Raw genomic sequence first — 23519 nt, 5'->3', positions numbered from 1 at the left:
TTAACTGCTGCTGTAACTCATTACAGTTGTTGAATAACAGAGCACTTGGGTGTACCTTCTCAGGTTAAAATCAAACCTTGCGGACAAGTGCGCAACAAAATGAAGTTTACAGAGACACTGGACATAAGGGAATAAAGTTGGAATTAACAGTGATATTTTGAAAGAATAAAACAAGTTGATAATAAGTCTTCAAAGTGATCATCTCACTTTTCAACGCTTATGGTTCAATTTTAAAAAAGCATTTAGAGTGTATTTTTAAACTGAAAAGGACAAAAAGCTCACGTATCTCCACTATCAAGATAACACTAAACAGAAACTACTTCTCTTCCAAAATTACTGTTAAAATAGTTCTGTCAATTTCTTCCAATTTCAAAACTCTGAACAGTCAGCCAGCACCTCTTTTTTACTGGTAATTATTGGGAAAAAGACATATCAATTCCTTTTATGGAAAAGTTATCAGATATATTTACAGTATTTACAAAAATGATAATGAAGACCTTTATTTCAAATGCATTGAAAATACAGTCAAGAGTCACTTGAGATAACTTGAACGATCAGGACATGCTCAATTCATCCACAAACATGAAAAGTTTAAGCAACATTTTCTCAGACTGCATAGCTGTATTATCCTCGATAATCATTTAGACAACACAGAATTTTTAAATGGCTAAAGTTTGATAAAGGCAGCTACATCATAATGAATGCCAACTATTACAATAAAAGTAAAAACTGTACTAAGATTCAAATGGGAACAAGCAATATTGGAATTCCCAAACTTTGCCTACCGAAAGGCCCAACATGAGTCAACTTGCAGCAGACTTAGAAAATGATGATAATGTCTGCTCTGCTGGGCGCTTGCTCACTGAAGACTAGATACACCCATGGGTAGGGCAACTTTACAGCATAATGACATTTAAATTAATTACTATTGTATGCATGTAGAGCTATGGCTCCCAGTCTTTTATCAGAATTTAAACATTTTTCTTTCCCTACCCCTCCAAGTTTTCTAACCTTCAAAGTCAAGAAGAACCTGAAAATGAAAAGATGCATCTGAATGAGAGAGGACTACTGACATCTTCCAACAAGCTCTAGCAGACCAAAAACTGGCCAGGAGTCAACTGAACCTATGAAGTTTCAGGAATGACTAGCTCCTCACAATGATTTAAGATGGTCCCAATACTTCCCTTCTGCAAGAATCTTGATTTTAAAAATGAGACTTGAAAGTGAACTACATGCAGTCCCTGATACAATCATTACCCTTACCTTACCATCCACTCTGTCATCCAAGTGAGAGTGCGTGTACCTCAACTACTAAAATAACTACTTTATTGCTAGGTCTCCTGAATGTGGTCTTGTTTAAGGTTAAACAACTATTTAAAAATACTACCCAGAGATCATCCCCTGTGACAGACACTGCAGCTACTCAAACTCCAGTGACAAGCACTGCAGCTACTCAAGCCCTGGCAAGAAGCACTGCAGCTGAACTAGAGAACCAAATAGTACCCATATCAGTCACCCCTATAGGAAAGAAGAAATGGATGCGAAAGTCAACTTATTTAGTAAAGGATGGCAAAACAGGGCCATCATAAGAACAGGAGGAAGAGACAGAACCAGAGATAACCACTTGATCTCTGTCCCTGAGTAAGCTACAAGATATGTGGAAAGATTTCAGTCCTTGATTAGGCAAGCAACTTGTCACCTGGCTGCTCTGATGCTGGGATAGCAGGGCCAGTAGCCTGGAATTAGAGGGTAGGAAGGCCAAGCAGCTGGGATCCCTGTCCAGGGAAGGGGGCATTGACAAAGTGATTGGAAAAGGGACACAAGCCCTCAGCCTCTGGAGGCGATTTCTGTCAGGCATGAGGGAAAGGTATCTCTTCAGTGAAGATGATGTATGTCATCCAGGCAAGTGGACCACCACGGAGCGAGGTATCCAGTACCTGAGGGAATTAGCTGTGTGGGAGATTATTTATTACAACCTGGACAATACACAGTTATCCACAGATCCAGATGAAGTTAAATGTACCCAACCCATGTGGTTGAAGTTTGTGCAGAGTACACCACCAGTGTATGCCAAATCATTGGCAGTACTGGCCTGGAAGGACGAAGAGGCACCAACAGTGAATGAAGCATCTAGCCAATACAAAGAAAATCTCTCTTCTTCCCCCGGGTGAGAATAGCCAATGATTTAAATTGTATGGTGTTGATTGCTACATAATATTGCATGTCACCGCTACTAGGATTTTTATATGCCATAACAACAGATTACAGTAAGAATCACCCAGACTAATGAAGAATGACCTTTGATGAAAACAAGCAAGGAGCAGAGGTAATGAAACCAGAAGTTTGTGGCTTCAGCAACAAGCGCCCAGCAACTTCCTCGAGATTGACATCTTCAATCCACAGACTGTGGGCATGGACCACACCAGATACACCAGCCACCACGTCTGGATGCAGCACACAACAATCCAACATCACACACGATCTCCTGTGCCCTGAGAGACTGTTATGACAGATGAAGCCCAAAGTCATGGATTAAATGAACTCAACAAACATTTTAGAGGGATGGCCCACAGACTAGGGGAATGATATCTGTATGTACATATCAAAAGTCAGAAAAAGTGATGGTGATTAACTGGAATGTATTGGGAAGTATAGGACCTGGGCATGATGTAGATGGTATGGAATAAGGGGTAGATACTGTCCTGGTTTCAGCTAAGATAGGGTTAATTTTCTTTCTAGTAGCTGGTATAGTGTTGTTTTTTGGATTTAGTATAAGAATACGGTTGACAACACACTGATGTTTTTAGTTGTTGCTAGGTAGTTGTTGTGCCTACACTAAGTCAAAGACTTCTCAGCTTCTCACGCCCTGCCAGGTGCACAAGAAGCTGGGGGAGCACAGCCAGGACAGCTGGCCCAGACTGGCCAAAGGGATATTCCCTGCCATAGAACATCATGCTCAGCATACAAACTGGGGATGCTAGACAGGAAGCAGATTCACTGCTTGGAAACAGATGGGGCATAGTTGGGTTTTCTCCGCAGGTGGTGAGCAATTACATTTGTGCCTCACTTGTTTTGTACATTATTATTGTTCTCTTCCTTTGTTATCCTATTAAACTGTCTTTACCTCAACCCACAAGTTTTTTTCCATTCTCCTCCCCATCCCCTTGGCAGGGGGGTAGCAGGGGAGTGAGCAAGTGGCTGCGAGGTGCCTAGTTACCAGCTGGGGTTAAACCGCAACACTGCTACTGCCCAGAAGCAACCTACTACCAGATGCAATTTGCTGAAGTGCAACTTCATGTCTCAATAAGGTTAGTCCCAGATGCAGTTATAAAGGTGGTCAAAATATCAATGTCTGGAAAGACTGTACGTGATATGGAAGTCCAGCTGTGCTGAGACACCATTTTCTTCCATCTGAGGACATTCTGCAGCACTTCTGTAATGTTTTATGGTTTATCACAGAGTACTAGGCACTTAAAATTTTAAATAATCTGTGCATGTCTCTGCATTTAGAGATGAAGAAAATGCTTGTCAAATATAGTATTTAAAGATTTCTGCAAAGTTGGGCAGTAACTGTTTTTCTGTATCCTTACTTTACCTTTCTAGCTGTTCTGGGATTTCTGGAGGAGGTCTGTGCTCTGTGGAATCTTACCTGTACCATCTTTAATTGCTATTGTGGAAAATTCAAATCCAAGCATTACTCTACATGCCTTTTTTCTCACATTACTTTACTAGTTGTTTACAGAGTGTTATTTCATCTCCTGTGCCATAAATTGTCAAGAAATAAAGACAACAGTATTAAACTGTCAAACAGCAAGAGATCTCATCATTTTATTTAGCAACACAAACTCTTAGAAAGCCACTACTTTGTTATTTCTATTGCCACAAAATAAAATGAAAGTGTGTCCAAAAATAACCATGTGAATTTTTAAAATGACAAATAGGCAAATACCTCACAGTAGGTATTTTTTGTGCCAAAATGTCCTTGAAAGAACCAGTTCAAAGACAAAACATTTTTGGCTAAAAAAGTAAGTAACCAATCATATTTCCTTCACTGCATCCACAACTTGTTAATATTTAAAAATAAGGCTGAGCTACATATATCAGAAAATGTATTAAAATTTTTATAGTTAAAATTATTTTAGAAATACCAGTATTAAACATAGCCTCAGTGAGAAAGTAAACTCCCATAAAACATTTGACCACTTCAGTATCTGGCAGTAGCCACTGCTAGAAGTGCAGATGAATAAAAAAACTAGCAACAAAAGTTTTTCATAAACTACACCCAGCTAGTGGTTGGCTCACTTAGGCCAACATTAACCCGGTATCAGGAAAACATACTCATGATATCAGACATTAAACTTCAAAGCTAATACTTCCTGAGGGGGTTATCTGGGGAAAGGGTGTGGAAAGAACAGGGAGAAGCTTGATTAGATGCACTGTAACCTGACCATGGGCAAGAACAAAACAAATTAAATGGCTAGTTCATTTCCCTCCTGCCAATTAGTGTTAAAAAAGCAGATCAAAGAATTGAATAAACTGTCTAGATAAGGAAGAAATATCTGCAAGCTACACCAGGAAGGAGATATTATAATTTCTAATAAGGGCAATGAAAGACAAGTCATCTAGAGAAGTTAAGCATGTGGACCAGAAACCTAGAGTTTTTAGCAACATCACTGAAAAAAAATCACTTTGAAAAGTACTTGAAAGAAGGATCCATGTACACCCAATAACAACAGAGAGAGAGAGAGAAACAAACAGCAAATTGGGTATTTACTTTGTAATATCGCATTGAAGAGTTTGCGATACAGAACTTTATCATATTGTGATTGAACCCCAAATAGACCAGCACTCTGAAGTGGAATGGACTACTTCTACTGGCAAACCTGGAGATTTTTCAAATCTGTCACCTGGTGGTTTGTTAGAACACATTCTAGAACACTGACATTTCAAACACAGAAAGCAATCTTCTTAGATAAGAAATTAAAATAATAAATCCTGGAATCGTATCTAATCCATGGCCTCAGTCTCATTCTCAAGGACCACTGAACTCAGTTGTTTCTTGGCAGCCAAAACAATTGCACATAATCCATAGGTCTCAATAAAGGCACCTTCTTTCTGCCATTGAGACTCAATGATTCAAACAAGATACTACTCCATTTAAACTATCTCTATAAAGTCTGACTCTACCCAAGACATAAAATACACTAATAATGGTTCTCAGAAGTTCAACTGTCATTCTTAAATGCATGTTTTTTCATACATGCAATCTGACTGACATACTGCTGTGCATAGCTACAGCTGTTTAAGTTCCTGTCCACAGCTGTGTCCCCAACCATTCTGCAATCCCCTAACAGCTCACGGAAGAATTCAACAAATCCCCACAGCACAACAGCTCCAGTTCACAATCCATGTACAAACCCATCATCACCAGAAGGGTAAAATAAGTCACTGAACCATGAACTACAGCATCTGAGCCGCAGGCACACATACTCACTTTCTCTGTCACAGGAGGGAGAATCCTTGCCAGAAAGGACAGGTAAACAACAACTGGGGTACTAGCATGTTGTTTGTGAGTTATGAACGATCAGAAGTCCAGCTGATTTGGTATTACAAACCACGACAGGGAAGAACACAATGATCATGCAGCTTAAGCTACTTGGCTGCCGGAAATGGAAGTTTTGGAAGTTAATATTCATTATACTGCTCTGTAACCTATTTGCTTTGATTGTGTTCTTCTGGAGGCATTAAGGATCATCTTATTTATCTTCCAACATACAAGAGAAGTTCAGTAATGAAATTTAAGTGATTCTTTTACTGTTGTGCAAAGTCTGAGTCCACTGCAGGGTGAGCGCAGGGCTTCACATGAGCAGTTTAAGATAGCAAAATGAGGAAAAACCCTAGTAAACAAATTATTTAAAGTGCATCGTTTTAATTTGATCTTTAAAAACTTGATTTTATGTTGACCAAAACATTATGATTTGTATGATCACAGTAACCAGGAAAATTAAATTCAAGTAACTCTAACTGCATGGTAACTTTACATGTGGTACTTCACTCTCCTATTCACAGTACAGTTACACACACAGATGTGTATATATAGTATGCGTAAGTGGTTAACAGAGACACCAGTACTGAATACATCTTTGGAAGTGATTCTTTATGGGAGCAGTTTAGTGAAATGTATATTCTGCTTGCTTAATCCAATGTTAACAGGCAAGTAGAAAACAAATAGTTTAGTAAAAGCACTAGGTGGAAAGTTTAATTTGAGGGACTTCAGAGATGAGAAATAAATGGGCCAGAGAGGAGCCTCCATTGCTGGAGAAGGACAAAGATGCAGATTCAGGGAAGACAGCACCACAGAGTTTCAAGTTTTATGGAGAATGACTAAGTGCAACTTTTTTAATTAAAAAGCAAATGAGAAGTTCGTATAATACAAGTTTGACAAAATTCACATTACCAAAATACACACTTGCCTCAAGCTTCAGATCAAAATATGAAGTAACTGCCTTATTTCAATACATAATATTAACTCTTCTCTTTTAGATTATCACAATAAAGATAAGGTGAATTTATAATTCTAATTTCACCTGGAGTGAAAGACCTGCCACTTCCTCGTAACATTCTTCAGTGCTTTCATGTTCACTCTTTCCCCCTGAAACGCTGAGTTCCAAGTAAACTTAGAAACCTAGTACTAGGTAAGCCAAAGTCTACAGTGTTTTCATGCAATTCAGGAGATCTACATCACAGGATCAATCAAAAGCCAGCAGAGACTGGTGGCAAGTGATACAAACAGGATCAAGGCTTTTAAGTGAAAAATGAAAATCATTGCTTTTTTTCCAGAGATTTTTCAAATCTTGTTGCAAAGAGAACGCTCCTAAGCCCATGTTTAAGCAACTATATACATAGTAAAATAAGAACTTTTCATATACTCATCTGAAATGAGAAAAAGAATAATCCTTCTGCTAGATTTCCTGGGAAGGAAATGGAAGCAGCCCATGAAAAAATCTAGCTGTATTTACTGAAAATAAGCTATGCTTTACATGACAGTTTGTTGAATGCTACTGTGTAAGAAACAAGCTTCATTATTACTGTTCAAGGTACTCATTAAAAATACAGGAATATTTGAGGAGTCTCCAGAGAAAAATTAGGGATGAGGGAAAACAAGAGGCCACTTCTTTTCCTTCTCAGATACTATACATGCAAAGTTCTTCAATAATGGATTATGGCTTGGGGTGGGGGGGGGAGGAACGACATGACAACAGGATGACACAACATGACGACACAACGTGACACAGACTGCGGGGATAGGGAAGAACCTATTGAAAGTAACATCATAAAGTTTTCCTTCAAAAGGACCCCAAGAACTTTTGAAGCAGATAAACAAACCCACTCCTTTCCCAATAAGACTTCAATAAAATGATTCAAAAATAAAAATAAAAATCTACAAGCAGTCTCAGTTTACCCCCTCTTCATTTACACAGAGTTACTCTCTGGTATACATTACAAAGTGAATTAAATAATTCTTCCATTTCTTATTCCGTATGTGAAGTGATTTAGCTGTCCAATATTAAAAATTGTTTTACATTTTAGTTTAAATTTCCTCTGTATGAGACAAATAATGGGAAAATTACACGATTTGTATTTGGTCTTGTTTACACTAAAACTTTATTATTCTTACAAAAAATATCACAAATCTTGCAATAGGATGGCTGTATTAAACTTCTAGACATTCATGCTTACCTTTTCTGTTGATATGAACTGAGGCCTATAGTTCTCTCAGTCTGTAAAAGAAAAAAATAATTTTAAATTTAAGACACTTGACAGCATTATACCTCCTGTGGGAAAAACCCCAGCAACTGTAAGCAATCAGTAGATCAGATCTTGAAAGACAAAAGGAAAAGTTCTGATCTGGAGCAGAAAATGCAAATTGTTTTTTTCCAATTAATTACTTAAAAGAAATTAAGCCTCTACCAAAAAACTGTATGGCCCCAGCCAAGAACTGCTGTCAGTTCCAGTGGCAGGAACTCCTACAAACTGTAAGACAAGCAGCAACTTAACAACTTAAAAATTGAGAGGAGGAAAAGAGTACAGGAAATTATAACATCGTAGGGGAGCAAAAGAAAAACCTAGCATAGATGTAAGAAACAAATTACAAAGAAAAGCATATAAAACAAATTAACAGTCAAGCAATTATCTCACTGGTGTAATTTAATGAACTAGAAAACAAAGAACACTATAATCTCCCTTTTATTAGGAAACTTCATCTCCTTCCCTGCTAATGATCTTCTAGCCTCTACTATTCATACCTTTACTACCACTCCGCTGGACAGTACGGTTGATTACCTGAAAACAAGGAGGATGGGGTTGTCTAGGAAATTCCAGTAGTTTACCCTTGTCTAAGAAATCCCAACTGGTTGAGAAGGCTGTGTATGGAATTTCCTCCTGATACAGCTAACATTAAAACATACCTGACTTGGAAAACTTGTGTCTTCCCATAGGATTTGGGGATCAAATTGAGGATTTCAGTCCTACTCTTAAAGGCATTCCACGGCCAAGACAAGTATTTATCTTCTGGGAGCGGGAAGAAAGCTTACAGGTCCGATAAAGTTTATGGTGCACCTTGGCTCACCTGTCACAGTCCACCTCTAGTGTAAGGATGTCATTTGTTTGCAAGGGGAACGCAAATTTTTCGTGTCTCATTTCAGAACTAAAATCAAGACCCTTGGCTGGGCACTTCACTAATTTCTATTTCACCTACAAATTACACCTTCCTACTTTGCTTTTCCTAAGATAAAAGTATTTTTTCTTAAAATAATTTTTTTAAAAAAATCTTTACTTAAAAAGTCCTCTAATAAAAGAATTTCTATTTTGCTTTTTGGAGACACTTCTTTGAAATGTTATAATTACTACTATTAAACCACTTAATCCACAAACATTAATGTTTGATTCATGTCAAGGACCAATTCTGGGCTGCAAATCTAAGTAGCGTTTCAGATTTGAAACAAAATTATTTAGTTTACTGACCCTGCAATTCGTATCAAACTAAAGAAAGCTGGAAGCATATCATAAAACAAAGCTAATCTGTTTGTAATTTGAGGATTTATTTACAGTTTTAAATGCCTAGGGAGAGCATTAATTAGCTTTATTTGTTTTAAAACCTCTGAAATAAGGGGCAGACTGCATTGCTAAAGGGTTGTTGCAGGAGGAAGGGGTTCACATGAAATTACACTTTGAAGTACATGATCGGAGTACAGTGGAGTTTTTTCCTTACTGAACAGAATGCTAAGAGACAAGGTAAGTTGTTTTATATTACCGATTTTATTATAATTTAAAAATCGGCAAGTTTTCATTTAAACTCAGCAAGCTTTCGTTTGAACTTACATATTACATTTGTACTGTAACTAGGAAAACAGGGCATTTCTTATTTTTCATTAAAATATATTGGCTTGCAAATCTTTCCATTAAGTTTTCCTAGCTAAGGTAAACTACTCACATACTGACAAGCTTTTAGTTCAGCTTCTTCATTTCTGATGTCACCCTCCATTTTCTATTTCCAGTAAGATAAAAATAAATTCTAAAAATCTATAGTGAATTGTTTCAGAATAGTAAGAGAAATGCAATTAAAATGAAGAAAACAGAAATTTAAAATCAGTTTTAGTTAACTGATGAACGCTTAAGATACAAAATGTTTTGTATCTGAAACTTCCTAGGAAGTACTGCCTAACAAGTTAATTGATTAGCTCCAAAATCTAAAGAATTTAATCAGAAAACATACCTCTGCCTTCCATACCTTATTTTTTTTTCTCATCAGACTGGAAAAATGAGAGCAAACCTTCTGGTTTTAAACTGCTACTCATTAATTTCTCTATTTAAAAAACAGGTAAGAAACGGAATGAAAATGAATCAGCTGAAAAGATTTTCTCTCCATCCAAAAAGAACTTGAGCTGTCAAAAGCTGGTTTAACCCTTCATACAAGCACTCGTTCAAACCATTAGGCCAGCGATCTCCTCTAGTTCACAACAGCATGATTTCATAAGCTCTGCAGAAAATATGCATTGCTTGAGCAGTTTAAAAATGGTTTTAATAAGCTTCAAACAGCTACTTATAATTACATATGCTCATTCTTATTATCTACTTTTCTATCAGAAGTCTGACAACCATGAATCACTGTCTGCCTTTCCAATTTTCTTTTTCTTTTCTTCTTTTTTATTTTAAGCTATGTGACTATTGCCTACAGCTTGCAGATGTACCAATTCTCTCTAAAAGCACACCAGACTACATCTGGCTTTGAGGGCTCTGCAAGAGATGCTGCACAGCCTACTCAGTAGCAACAGACTACTGCTTGCTTTTGAGGACTCAAGAGCCTGAGGTATTTGATGGTAGCTGAGAAGCACACTGATCTTCACCACAGCTAGCTGCCGTTGATCTAGGCTAACGAACAAATTGCTCATTAAGTCCCAGCATTTATGAGCTTTCTGCACATCTCTGATGCACGTAGGAAGCGGTACGCTCCACGTGTTGATGAGGAGGAAGGTTGCGATCTGAAAATCTATGCAATACAATCAGTAATACAGATGTACCAAAAAATGCCCCAAATCCATTTCAAGTGTTTCCTCTACTAACTGCAATCATCTGCCATTCCTCTCTACCAAACAACTGCATATATCCCTCCCTTTTTTACTACAGCACAGCCATTTAAAGCCATTCTTCTCCCGATTTCACCAGTTCCATTCCTCCACGCTGTGCATTCACACCACTGACTTTCCTGCCTACTGGAGGGAGACAATCAAAAATTGCTGAGACTGTTCCTGTGAAATACGGTTATACAACTGTGCTGGTTTGGGCTGGGATAGAGTTAATTTTCTTCATAGTAGCTGGTATGGGGCTATGGTTTGGATTTGTGCTGAAAACAGCGTTGCTAACACAGGGATGTTTTCGTTACTGCTGAGCAGTGCTCACACAGAGCCAAGGCCTTTGCTGCTTCTCACACCACCCCACCAGTGAGTGGGCTGGGGGTGCACAAGGAGTTGGGAGGGGACACAGCTGGGACAGCTGAGCCCAACTGACCAAAGGGATATCTCATACCATATGATGTCACGCCCTGCATATAAAGCTGAGGGAAGAAGAAGGAAGAGGGCGGACGTTCACAATGATGGCATTTGCCTTCCCAAGTAATCGTTATGCATGATGGAGCCCTGCTTTCCTGGAAATGGCCGAGCACCTGCCTGCCCATGGGAAGTGGTGAGTGAATTCCTTGTCTTGCTTTCCTTGCATGCACGGCTTTTACTTTAAACTGTTTTTATCTCAACCCACAAGTTTTCTCACTTTTACTCTTCCGATTCTCTCCTCCATCCTGCCAGGGGGAATGAGCTAGCGGCTGGGTGGGGCTGAGCTGCCAACTGGGGTTAAACCACAACAACAACCAAACTTACTCTGTGAAGATAACAGATGTATAAACACCCTGTATTCCTTACCAATGTCCTTGAAAGTGCATTATTACTACAATTAAATACAACCTTCCTTTCAATAATTGATTTTTCTTTAGAAGTGTAACTAAAGCACAGAATTTAATTACCAGCAGTTACCTGACAGTCAGATGATGGAGCTAACAGGTTCAGATCCTATGACAGGGCAATGAAAATAGGCATTACCAAGACCATCCCATCCTTGAGAACTAGCCTTGGCTCTAACAAGACAGCATGTTCTATTAAGTTTTAAATTATTCCGTGGAGAAAGTTGTTATCTATGCTCTACAGCACCATAACTGGTAGCCAATACCCCTAATATTAGTCTTAGTCTAAGACCCCACCCAGGCCAGCTTTTAGACTCAGGGCAGTAGAGATCAAATTTAACTCCAGAAAAATAAAGAAACGAATGGAAATACATATCATTGACAATAGCTAAACTACTACATAGCCATGGCTATAGTTAACTGTTGAGAAATGAATTCTCTAGCTGATCATACACTGAAGTTTTCCCTCATATATTCTGAAATTTCAGATTTGCTAGGAAAATATTAGTTTAATATCGGCACATAAAGTTTAACATCACGAATAATTTTGGTAGGACATTATATGTCTGAAATATATTTAAGAGCAAAAATCTATCAAGGATTCAAGCTTACAAAGAAAAGCCTGTTTTTTGCTTTCAGATGTCTGTTAAATACAAGCAAAATGATAAATTTATTTCAATGACACTTTTTGGGTTTTGAGCAAGGGGTTGCTTGCTTTTTTGTTTGTTTGGGGTTTTTTTGTGGGTATTTGGTTGTGTGGGTTTTGTTTTGTGTTTTTAGGTGGATTTTTTATTGGGTTTGGTTTGTGGTTTTTTTTTTTTAAATCAGGGTCAATCAAGAGCAAAGAAATACCATACCAACTTCAGCAGCTCATCAGCCACAGCATCATGGAACTAAACCAAAAATAAATCTCATGTGGTAGTATCTATAATTACCACTCATTTTTATTACACGTCAATCTTTACAGTCGTGCAGTAAACAAAAAACATACAAATGTGTTCAGTTACATGTTCTAAATATTTTATTTGATCTTTAAGTAAAATTGTGGACCTACTGTGCTGCAGTATGGCATGCTATTTTTCCTGTGTGACTGCACAAAACTGTCAAACATAAATGCCAAGAACTAAAACCATGCACCAGATCAATTCAGTATTTAAAGTGTAGGTTTTGTTGAATACTGCTGGTTTATCAGGTAAAGAGAAATAAAATTATGTTCTTTAATAAATACAGTTTATTCTTTTCTCCTATATAGGATACATCTGTCATAGAGCAGCATTAGCAAAGTATGATTTATAGGAGAAATTTATTAAATCTTATCTGTACAGGAGAAGTATTACAAATAACAAAATACTACCTTACAATGTACAGATCAGGAACAAGGCTGCATGTGCACACTATTAATATTTCAAGAGACATAATAAGCTAAGTTACAAGGGAAAAAAAAATCAGGTGGAATTATTTCCTGATCCAACTGACTAACAATAAAAACTAAGGTCAGCACAAAAAAAAACCCAGCAGAAATATACAACTGAGTGGGAAAAAGAAGCAGGAGAGGGAAAAGAGTACTTTTACCAGTACTGCGGGTTTATAATCCTTCCACCCAAAAGGTTGTGTTTCAGTATTGGAAATAGATTATTTTATTTTTTATTTAAAGATAGCATATGCATTTAGGCTGTTGCTACTAACAGTTGCATGCCTTAATTTATCTCTTATATAACCCTAGAAGGATTAAACTATAAACCAAAAGGATTTTAGAATAAAGATCTTGAGACAACTTGCACATAGTGAGTTAGAAAATTTGAAGGCAGTCAGCCAGCACCAGTTTCAGCCTTAAAACAATTTCTCTCCAGAGGCTCATACACTTAAGAAAGATTTCACAGAGAATCTGTACCTGAAAGCACACCTTACAGTCTCAGTACAGTTGTGGAATGATACCAGACAACCTTGCACACATGGAGAATCAAAACCCACACTTCACAGTCTGAAGGCTGTCTCTAAAGACATACCCATGGTTGTTAACTTCAGCCAGACAACAAAAACATCCCATCAAAAAAACAACCAACAAAAAAAGAAGTTAATTTTAATGTCTCATCAGTTTGTTATAATAGCTATTCTTCACTTCTTGGTAAGAGGTCATATTACCTAGCACTGCGTTCAGTCATCTAAACATAGGCATCTGCTGCCACTCGAGATTAATGTCCTAGGGCAACCTGCCTGGTCTCAGACTGACATCCTGAAGGGCACACAGTTTCTCCTCTGCCCTGTGCCATATCTGCCAGATCCATGTAGATGTCCGGGACAGCCCAGGGCAACTCAAATAGCACTGTTTATCTATGTTCAAGCAACTGAATTAAAGACCTAATGTCTTAAACAAGGATGGCGGGGGGCAGGGCGACACAGAGCAGAGAGGTGCTCTTAATCAAGACCTGAGGTTTCTGGACAAATGCTCTTTAATGTTACCAAAATTCTCAACAACCAAAGCTTTCGGTATTCCTGCATAAGAGTATCCACAGTAATTTAAAAGACTCTTCCAGTTTTAATTCTGTGTAAACCTTTTACATATTGTTATTTTATAGTAAGTCTGGTTCCTTCTTGTAGAGAAGCCGTGTGCTGCTTGCAACTATATGTTAAGAGGCAGCTACGAAAACGATACGTAGATGGTAGTTTAAATCTTCACTGCTGCATTCACGAGCTCTATGCTAATAAGTAGGATAATTAAAAAAACACAATTAACGATGAATATCTTGCTTAAGGTAATGAAAAAACTTAATGCTGTAATTTGGGAGGTAGCTGAAAGTGGACTGAACTGAGTCATTCTTGCCATGCTCCTTCATGACCCAAACTCAGATAAGGAAACAAAAACATCAGATGACTTTAGCTGATGCAACACATGCTATTGACATTGGCTTTGCAACAGTCGCTTACTCCTGGGCATCAATTAATTACTTTTAAACTGAGGCCTGGGGATGGCAATTCTTCCTCTACAAGAAGAAACTGCCCCTTTTTTTAGTGAGCAACAGAAGGACTTCAGCTGCTCGCAAGTGATGGCAATGAACTAGAATGGCTTTTATTCTTTTATAAAATCACACACATTGGAAGGAAGCTCCAGAAGCCACCTAGTCAACCCTTGCTCAGGGGAGGTCTAGTTAATGCTGGTCTCTCACAGCTTTGTGCCAGAGTTCTGAGTATGTCCAAAGATAGAAATTTTGCAACTTCTGTGAGTAACCTGGTCCAGTGTTTCATCACCCTGAAGTATAAAAACCTTTTTCCTTACATGGGTTTGGAATGTCCCACACTGAAATTTGTGTCCAAAGCCTCTCATCCTTCCTCTAAGCACAATGAAAAATCTGACTTTTGTCAACTTTACACTGCCCACAGCAATTAGTTTTCCCCTTGGTCTGCTCTTCTACAGGCTGAAGAAACACATCCTAATGTGAGAAGCATTCCAGTCCCTGATCATCCTGGTATCTCTCTGCTGTGCTTGCTCCAGTATGTCAGTGACTTCCTTCTACTGGGTAGCCAAGACTGGACACAGTACTCCAGCTGCAACCCCACAAGTTCTGAAGTGATAGGGGGTGGGAGGGGTGGGGTAGGGGTGTGGAAATCACACCCCTTATCTTCTGGCTCCACATTTGTTCATATAGTTCAGTAGGCTGGTGGCCTTGTTTGCTACAAGGGCACACGGATAACTAATATTCAACTAGTTGTCTACCAGAACCCCCCAGATCTTTTCTGTAGTGCTGCTGTCTAGCCAGTCCCTGCCCAGCCTGTCCTGTTACACAGGTTTATTCTCTCCCAGGTGCAGGACTTCCATTTGCCTTAGCTGAATGTCATGAGGCTCCTGTCAGCCTGCCAAAGTCCCTCTGAATAGCAGCTTTGCCTTCCAGTGTATCAACTACTTTGCCCAATTTGGTAGCACCCACAAACTTACTGAGAGTACTCACTATACCACCATCAAGGCTGCTAACGAAGACATGAAGCAGTATTGTCCTCAATATCAAGCTTCATGAGGGGTAACTGGCAGCTGAACTTTGTACCACAGAGTACACCCATCGAGGTCAATGGTCCAGCCATTTTATTGCTCACTTATGAGGTCTGTATCTTAGACGTTTGGCTATATGGGTATCAATGGAGATCATATCAAAAGCCTTTTAAAAAAGTCAATGTACAATATGAAAATTCAAGGTAATAAAAAAAATACATTTAAACTTCACACTCTGAAAACACTATCGCTGATACACCAGAACTGAATGGTTGCCACTTCTGTTAAGATACTTCTCTACCGTGCCATACAGAATGAAGTACAGATCGTGTAGAAAATACTAAAATCCCTTAAGTAAGAAATCAGCATTGCTGATTCCCATGCATGTACCTCAGTCCCACAGCTTCCTCGTTGCAAAGCCACCACAAGCCACGTTAAGGTTCTGTCTATTTGACATTTAGGACCATTGTAATTCTCATTACCAGCTTTTGCGACTAGCAGTTTACAGCAGTTTATGAACAAAGACAGCAAATATGTATAAAGTATATGTAATCACACAGATTTTATTTTTCTCCTCTTTTAACTATTCTGCAAACCAGTAAGTATCAGTAAAATAATTTCTAGGAGCTCGCCTGTAAAAAAGCATTTCATACACTTAAGATTATTGCAGCAAGGGTAAGTGTAGTGATTTATATTAAGAGAATTTCACTGAAGAGCTTTACCATTTTCCTTTTTTCATTGTACGAATATGATACTTTAAAAATACTACTACATAAGCAGAAGTACTTTCTAAACACTTAGTCTGAATAGAAGATCGCTCACTCTGGAAAATAGCAGCCCCAACTACATTGTGCAGGAAAACATTAGATACCCAAGGCAAGAACTCTCACAATAAATAGAATGACCTGGGAAACAGTCCTTTATGAACTCAAAGCAAATGAAAACTTGGCTCTGAAAAATAAATTTACTGTTTGCTTTTCAAAATAAAGTCCTCAAAAAGTGAGACAGTATGCTGGCTTAACATGAAAGGATAAATTATTAAAAGTAACTGTTGTAGTTTATTTCAGCACCCCTAATATTTGCAGATGACATCACTGTCAGGGGCTTGAAGCATCTGTCAGGTCTGGACAAGGGTTCGAATAATCAGGACACATGGAGGAGATGACCTGACACTGACAAAGCAAAATTCAGCTGAAGGAGAGCTCAAATCTAAAACTGGGAGTAACTCACTAAGTGGTAGTGCACTAAAGAATGTGTTTGGAGAACATAGTGAAATACAAACCATACAAGCCAACAAAATGCTGTCAAAAATTTACAACTCATTTTGGAATTACTAAAACAAGTGTTACTACACAGGGAAGCAACTACTCTGTCCTTTATCAAAGCCACGGAGTACTAATGTCCCAATTAAATGCTATGCTTTAAGTATTAAATAAACAAATAAAAATCCAGTAAAGAACCTTACAGGTTGTTTTTAAAAATTTCCATGAAGAAGCTACAGGTGTCTTTTAGTACAGCTTAGACATGAAACAAATATGCACTTAAGGAAACTTGTGAAAGTTACTTCTCTAGAGGTTTCAAGAACAGAACAGTCAAGCATCTGCCAAGGGTAGTCCATCTACACACAACACTACCTGAAGAAAGCACAAGGTGACCTCCTGAGGTCTGTTCCAACCAAAGAAATCTATGATTCTGAAGTGTCAACCAATTATATAGACATCTGCAAATTGTCTGCTATTGAAGAAAAAAACCCAAACCCTACATTGCATTGAGCAATGGACAATTTACACTAATACAATTCTTACCTTATGTTCAGGATTCAAATAAATCATTTGAAGAGTTAAAAAAATTGTTGAGTCCTTACAGGGACCATTCATGTGAAGAACAGACAGAATTAGGAAATTGTCTCATTATCGTAATTGAATCCACGGGCAGAAGTAGCATAAATTTATTCAGATATAAACCTTTAATCTAAACATGTATGTTAAAGAATAAAATTCTCACTTTTGCTAAGACAGACGGCAAAGCTACACGGTGTAGCACTTTCTAATCCACATACTGCAAGTCCACACCGAGAAAGTAGTCTCCACTTCATTAGTGTTATCCACTAGCATGAACCAATGAAGTTTCCACTGCCAGATTATTTTTACTAAATGCAAGGTTACTTAGATATTTAGAGATTTATGCTCTTTCAATAAACAATGATTTTGAGTCAGTCTGGTCAAACCCAATTTTCCAACACATTTCATCTATTTTTTACTACAAAAGTCCTAAAATGTGATTGAAACACATAAGGAGTGTTTCACCTATCTGGAGGGGGATGGCAGGAATCCCTAATGATTAAATTATGTAAGGCTCGGCATTTGATTTACCTTACTTGGAAAGCAACTCCTTCCAACAAGAAAAAGGCTTGCTTCCATTGTAAAGATATCAAATTATCTGAGGGGGGGAAAATAAACCAAGACTGGAGATGCCTTTGGCACTTCAATGATTATTAATCATTTTAACTGAATCAGTTATTTTTTATATTAAAAGAAAGACCTGAAGGTGACATAACATTAGACAATACTCAATTACTACTACATCATATTTGTGCTGTAATGATGTATGACCTAGAATCAACAAACATTTGTGAGAACTTACAGAAAGCCTGAAAAAGAAACATTCAATGACACTAAAGTAGGTTTAAAACTTTAGTAACTGCTGTTCATAAGATGTAAATCTGTTTTTATGACAAAATATTTGCTTTGGGTTTATCTTTTAATTGCAGTAAGTAGTCACAAGAGGTCACCATATTAAAATCTACAGGAAAAAACCCAAATAAATTGTAAGCTAGAGAAAACGTGCTGTATCATTCTGATTAAAAGGAACTGGTTTCACTTACGTAGGTATTTTTGGCTAAAGAGCCACAACTGTAATATAAAACATAAAAACAATTTATTAGAAATTTTGTCTCTTTTGCTTTGTTTTAAATCAAATATTCAGCAGTGTATAAGCGGCAGCCAAATGCAATCCAAAGCACTGTAAAGTTTACAGTGCAACATCCAGAATTCCTTGACTTTGTCCCACCATAATATTTAAACTAATTTCCCTGTCTCTGTTGCTTCTTGCAATAAAGTTGGAATGATTAACGATCCATTTTACTTCTCCATCTTTTTATTAATTATTGAGGTGGTTCACAGCAGCAACATTATTTTCTAGTCCTCAGAACTATAGTGATCAACAGTGTGTTAAAATAAATAAATTAATTAATTCAGATTTGTAAGATTAAAATAAATTAGTTTTTTAAAAAACCCACAATCCTGGGGAGAAAACAAACAAACAACTAAAATGTAGGTAAGTGAATTCACCTAGATAATTTTTTTCTTAAAAGTTGGGCCAACACTGTCCGTCATTTTTATTAAACCTCTCTTGTCAAACAATATATATTCTGATAAAGTATGTAAAAGAAAAGAAACTAAGTCTCGTGATTTTTTCTCCTATATTTATACTGATTGGTGGTATCTCCATGCAAGTTAAAGAAATTCTATGTGAAAAACTGTAATAATTGCGACTGTAACCACTATATGGAAAAATTCCACCATTCTACTCTGTATGTCCAAAAATAAGACTACATAGGCATCTACCACGAGAATGTGTTTAGCACATGACTTCTAAACAACTGTTTAATGAGGAAACTGGGGCTTTTTTGTTTGCTTGTTTGTGGCTTTGTTGGGTTGGGTGGGTTTTTTTTGGGGGGGGTGTGTGTGTTTATTTGTTAGTTTTTAACTGAAACATTTTCTGACACCAGAGTGGATAATTTTGAAGGATCTTATCCTTGTACATTGTGATCTTAAAATCTATAGCAAGTTATTCTTGATTTACATTAAGGACCAAGCAGTGGAAGAAGGGAAAAAACCCCAACCAAACAAAAACCCAAACAACTTCGGGGGAGGGGAGAAAAAACCACCTTCATAAATCTGAAACAAATAATATTATCACAGGCCCAGAACTATACAGCTTTTAAATTTGTTGACTGTTCTAGATGGGAGATAGGAATTAGAAATTAAGCACTGCACTGGTAACAAATGAAGTTGAACACAGTCACATGCCATGTGTTCCAATCATTTAAACAATTGCTTTCTTCTTTCTCCTCTCCTCCCTCTCAACTACCAGGACTAACATCATCAAGGAATTTAAACAAAAGGTATTCTCAACATAAATACAATCCACAAAACGCATGTGTATGAAATTCTAGTCAATAGAACTTCAGAACTATGTAGTTAGTTCTAAAGTATCAAGCCACGTTGCTATGCATTTCATCCCAACTACTACCACCACCATCTCAAAATATCAGCATGTATTCTTTAAAGTTAACTTTTTGTCTGTTTTGACTCATGCCAAAAGAAAGCTGACAAGAATGGCAACATTATACCCCCCAAAAATGTATTTGCAACAGCAATTACCTCACTGCATTAAACTGAACTTTCTTTAAGGCTAGTGGCAGCTTGGCCCCAAGGGCTGCCTTTATATTTGGGCATCTTGCAACACTTCCCAGTTCCTCTAGTTGTGCTATCCGATTGCATCCCAACTCTACTGTCAAGGTGAGTCTTAAACACAAAGCATCCCCTCCTTTTTCTGAAGGGAAAAAAAAAAAAAAACCTGGACAAACAAGCCAGACAGAACCTGTGGTAAACTTCACTAGTTTCTCAACACAAAAGATCAGGGAGCCAGCACCTCAGGTCACACCAAAGCATACTGCTGAAAATAACTCTAGAAGGTCTGAAAGTTTTTTGACTTAAGTTTGATGTTTGCTTATTTTCAAAAATCCACTCACCCATGAGTTTCAAAAAGCAGCTATCAAAAAGAGGATGAAACATTGCTAGTTGAGATGATTTAATTGGACTACATACCTGCAATAGGTCTCCTTCATCAAAACGTAGCATTTCTATTATGCCATCCGACTGGATGAAAGCTGCAAAGAAAAACAAAAAACTAAGTAACTTAACAGGAAAACATTTTGTTATTAAATTAAAAAGAGCAACTTAAACATCTAAAATCTGCTGTACCTCATTTTGTAGATGGAGCTATGACAAACCAAGATTACAATGCAGAGTCTAATGAAATACCAAACACAAATCTGTGATACTAATTTTTCTCTGACAGCTCCAGTTCCAAGATGTTCATATTAATAAGCACCACATTTTGCAAATCAGTCTTTTGGCATAAAAATGTTTAACTCCAAAGTGAACAACTTCCTCTAGGTTCCCTACAAAGACTGGCTGTACCAAGCTAATTCAGTACTTAAACTCAGTTGTTTAGGTACCCAGTCAGTCATACTGGTTGAATACATCTAAGCCCACAAAAATTTCTGACACTTACAAATGGATTTTCAGTTTCATTTATACATCTAAAATCTTAATTGTACACTTGGACTGCCTTGTTCACACCATTCCCTAATAGTGTGGCAACAACTCTCTCCATCTTGACAGTAAGTAAATTTGAAACAGTTTAGAAGCAGTTGCATCATATGAGTAAACTTGATGAAAAGTTCGTGCCTCAGTCACAAATAGGATCCTCAAATTAAGCATTCCTCCTCCACTCATTTCCGCTAAATGTTTGGTCAGGCAATTGTTCTTCAGTTCCTCTCAAAATGTAGGGAACGCTACTTTCTTCTAAAGACAAAGAAATAAGGGCATTGCCCTTCCTGTGAAATATAATAATCTGTACAAGAAGGAACATGAGTTAAAGAGGAATGAAAAGTTCAGAGAGGTCTAAATTTTACTCCCCAAAAGACTATTCACACACACAAAAGCAGGTCTTTAGAATAAAATACAGTAACAACTTCAAACCAGAGAATTGTATTAAAAAAACCCCAAACAACTCTATAAATGACTCCTCCCTACCCTACAACCTTATTCCATGACTGCCTGTACCATTCAGCTAGATGAAGTCGAGAGAGTGATAACACCCATCTTTTCACACAGAGGAACAACTTCAGCAAGAAGTAGTTACGGATTTCCCACCACGCAGAAGCATACTGTGTGCTTCTCCAAGATAGAATTTGGAGAAGATTTAAACCTTCATCTCCCACTTTGAAGCTAAGTGTTCTAACAAGAACAATTACTATAAGGTCACCAACACTGCCACCTGGGTCTATGATGAAAAGTGACACCAAAAAAAAAAAAAAAGTGACATTATTTTCAGAAAGCAATAAGGAAAGAGCATTATTGGCAGACAGGAGTAAAGGCATATACCACACAGAGAAACAGTATTTTGGACACATATTTGTCCCAAGCATTTCTTCACTGGCTGCTTTAGTGACACCTCACTCAGCAGCTAAAATCCAATCTGCTATTTAAAATATCACTGTTTGCACGTCCCATTCTGCATCCCTGACTCCCCCCCATATTTTGATACCTTCTCCTAAAAGTACAAACTCCACAACCTGGCTTTCATATGACCAAAAGTAAAAGTTAACACAAAACAGAGATTGCTGCTGTTATCTCCAAAAGTCTTTTTGGGTATGCAAAACACCTCCAAACAAATAACAAAACCCCCAAACAACAGAATTTATACAATTACTTTCCAAGCTGCCATACCTCAGAATTCTATTGTTTAGTGACACAAGCTGAGAAAAAAAGCCCAGCTCATGTGGAAGTGTGAAAATCACCACACAGGGGAAGGGGGGGATTCAGATTATAAACAATATGCATGTCCTGCAATATTAGCAGTGGCATGAGCAGTACTAGTCAGTCACGTCAGCAATATCTTAGAAAACTGTTTTGTGTGTTTATTGTTACTACCTTAATTATTTCCAAAACAAACAAAAGTCATCCTTAATTCAAGAATTGAGGGTTTGGTCAACCATTTATATTGAAGAACTACACAGAAGACAGGACAAGAGATTAGAAGAAACAAACCAAAAGAGCATTTAAACGGCTGTTACAAGATGAAGTCCTACAGCTTATAAAGATTTGGGCTTTAAACTTAAATTACTGGAGTAGGTCTGTCAATTTAAAGTTTAATCCTAGCAACAAAGAACAAGTGGATTCTTGTAAATTTAACTGGCAATACATATGTAAAACATTCAAGTCACTGATTAATTTTGTCTTTAAAACCACTTAAAAAAAAAATCTTTACGAGGACTGCAGCACAAGGTGTAAGAAAATGAAGCTTTGATATGTTAGGTTAAAAAGCAAAGTATGACAGTTAATCATAATTTCATAGAAATGTCATGTCTATCTTCTGTGCAAAAAACCCAAACAAACCCAAATTACAGAGTAGCTGATATGGAGAGGAAATTCAATTTTTAATTTAGGGAGAAATCCAGAATGGAATTGCATTTTCTCATGTACTTTATTGCAAGTTTAGTGATCACAATTTAATAAAAGAATTTATTATTACAAGCACATCTTCCTAGTAATCAAAAGGAATGGTGCCTCTGAGGTTGGGCTTTTTTGCATTCTTCTGTTTTCTAGCTTTCTGCTTTGGAAACAAGGACTAGACAGAATTTGACTGTGACATCAGGCACAAACAAAAAAATTCATTAGAAAACAGCTTTTTATATTCATAATCTATCAACAACCAGTAAAACATGAAAGAGTATTTCATCACATCACAAATCCTTAGTATTTTCCTGAGACTTTTTAACCTGTTTTATATATATGATGCACTGTAGGTAAAAAGAACAGAAAGGAGCAACAATTCTTCCAGAAGGATAACACACAGAGAAGCTCAGAGAAAGTAGCCAGAGCTTACTACCCAAGCAGCTGGAATGCAGGCAGCCCTTCTGTAAACCCCAAACACTTTCTCAGCCACTCTTCAGTTATTTCATCTTTGTTGCAACTTATGAACAAAGCAACAGATGTTACAGAACATTTCGAGTGGATGACACTGTTAAATAGAAGTGCCATTCATCACTGTATCACTTAAGAAATGTTTTCAGCGACCAGATGACAGTGCCAGGTGAAGTCAGATGCGCTGCAAAGCTTGGCTGCTGGCCATTTCGCAGCAGTCACATCTCAACTGAGACTGTGATGAGGT

At 37.5% G+C, this 23519-nt stretch overlaps 1 protein-coding gene across 1 annotated transcript in view; it reads right to left on the bottom strand.

Annotated features, from left to right (window-relative positions):
- Window positions 1-23519, bottom strand: part of TMEM131 (transmembrane protein 131) — a 105695-nt gene that overhangs the window by 64668 nt on the left and 17508 nt on the right. Inside the window, exons 2-3 of the mRNA XM_075737682.1 lie at window positions 20387-20448; window positions 7741-7781 (exon numbers count right to left, since the gene is read on the bottom strand). Of these exons, the coding sequence (XP_075593797.1) occupies window positions 7741-7781; window positions 20387-20448 (103 nt within the window). The remainder of the gene's footprint in view (window positions 1-7740; window positions 7782-20386; window positions 20449-23519) is intronic.

The sequence above is a fragment of the Balearica regulorum genome, chromosome 1 (assembly GCF_011004875.1).
Source record: "Balearica regulorum gibbericeps isolate bBalReg1 chromosome 1, bBalReg1.pri, whole genome shotgun sequence".
Taxonomy (NCBI): Eukaryota; Metazoa; Chordata; class Aves; order Gruiformes; family Gruidae; genus Balearica; species Balearica regulorum.
Note: the sequence above shows the minus strand (reverse complement) of the source record. Positions and strands in the feature narration are given on the sequence as shown.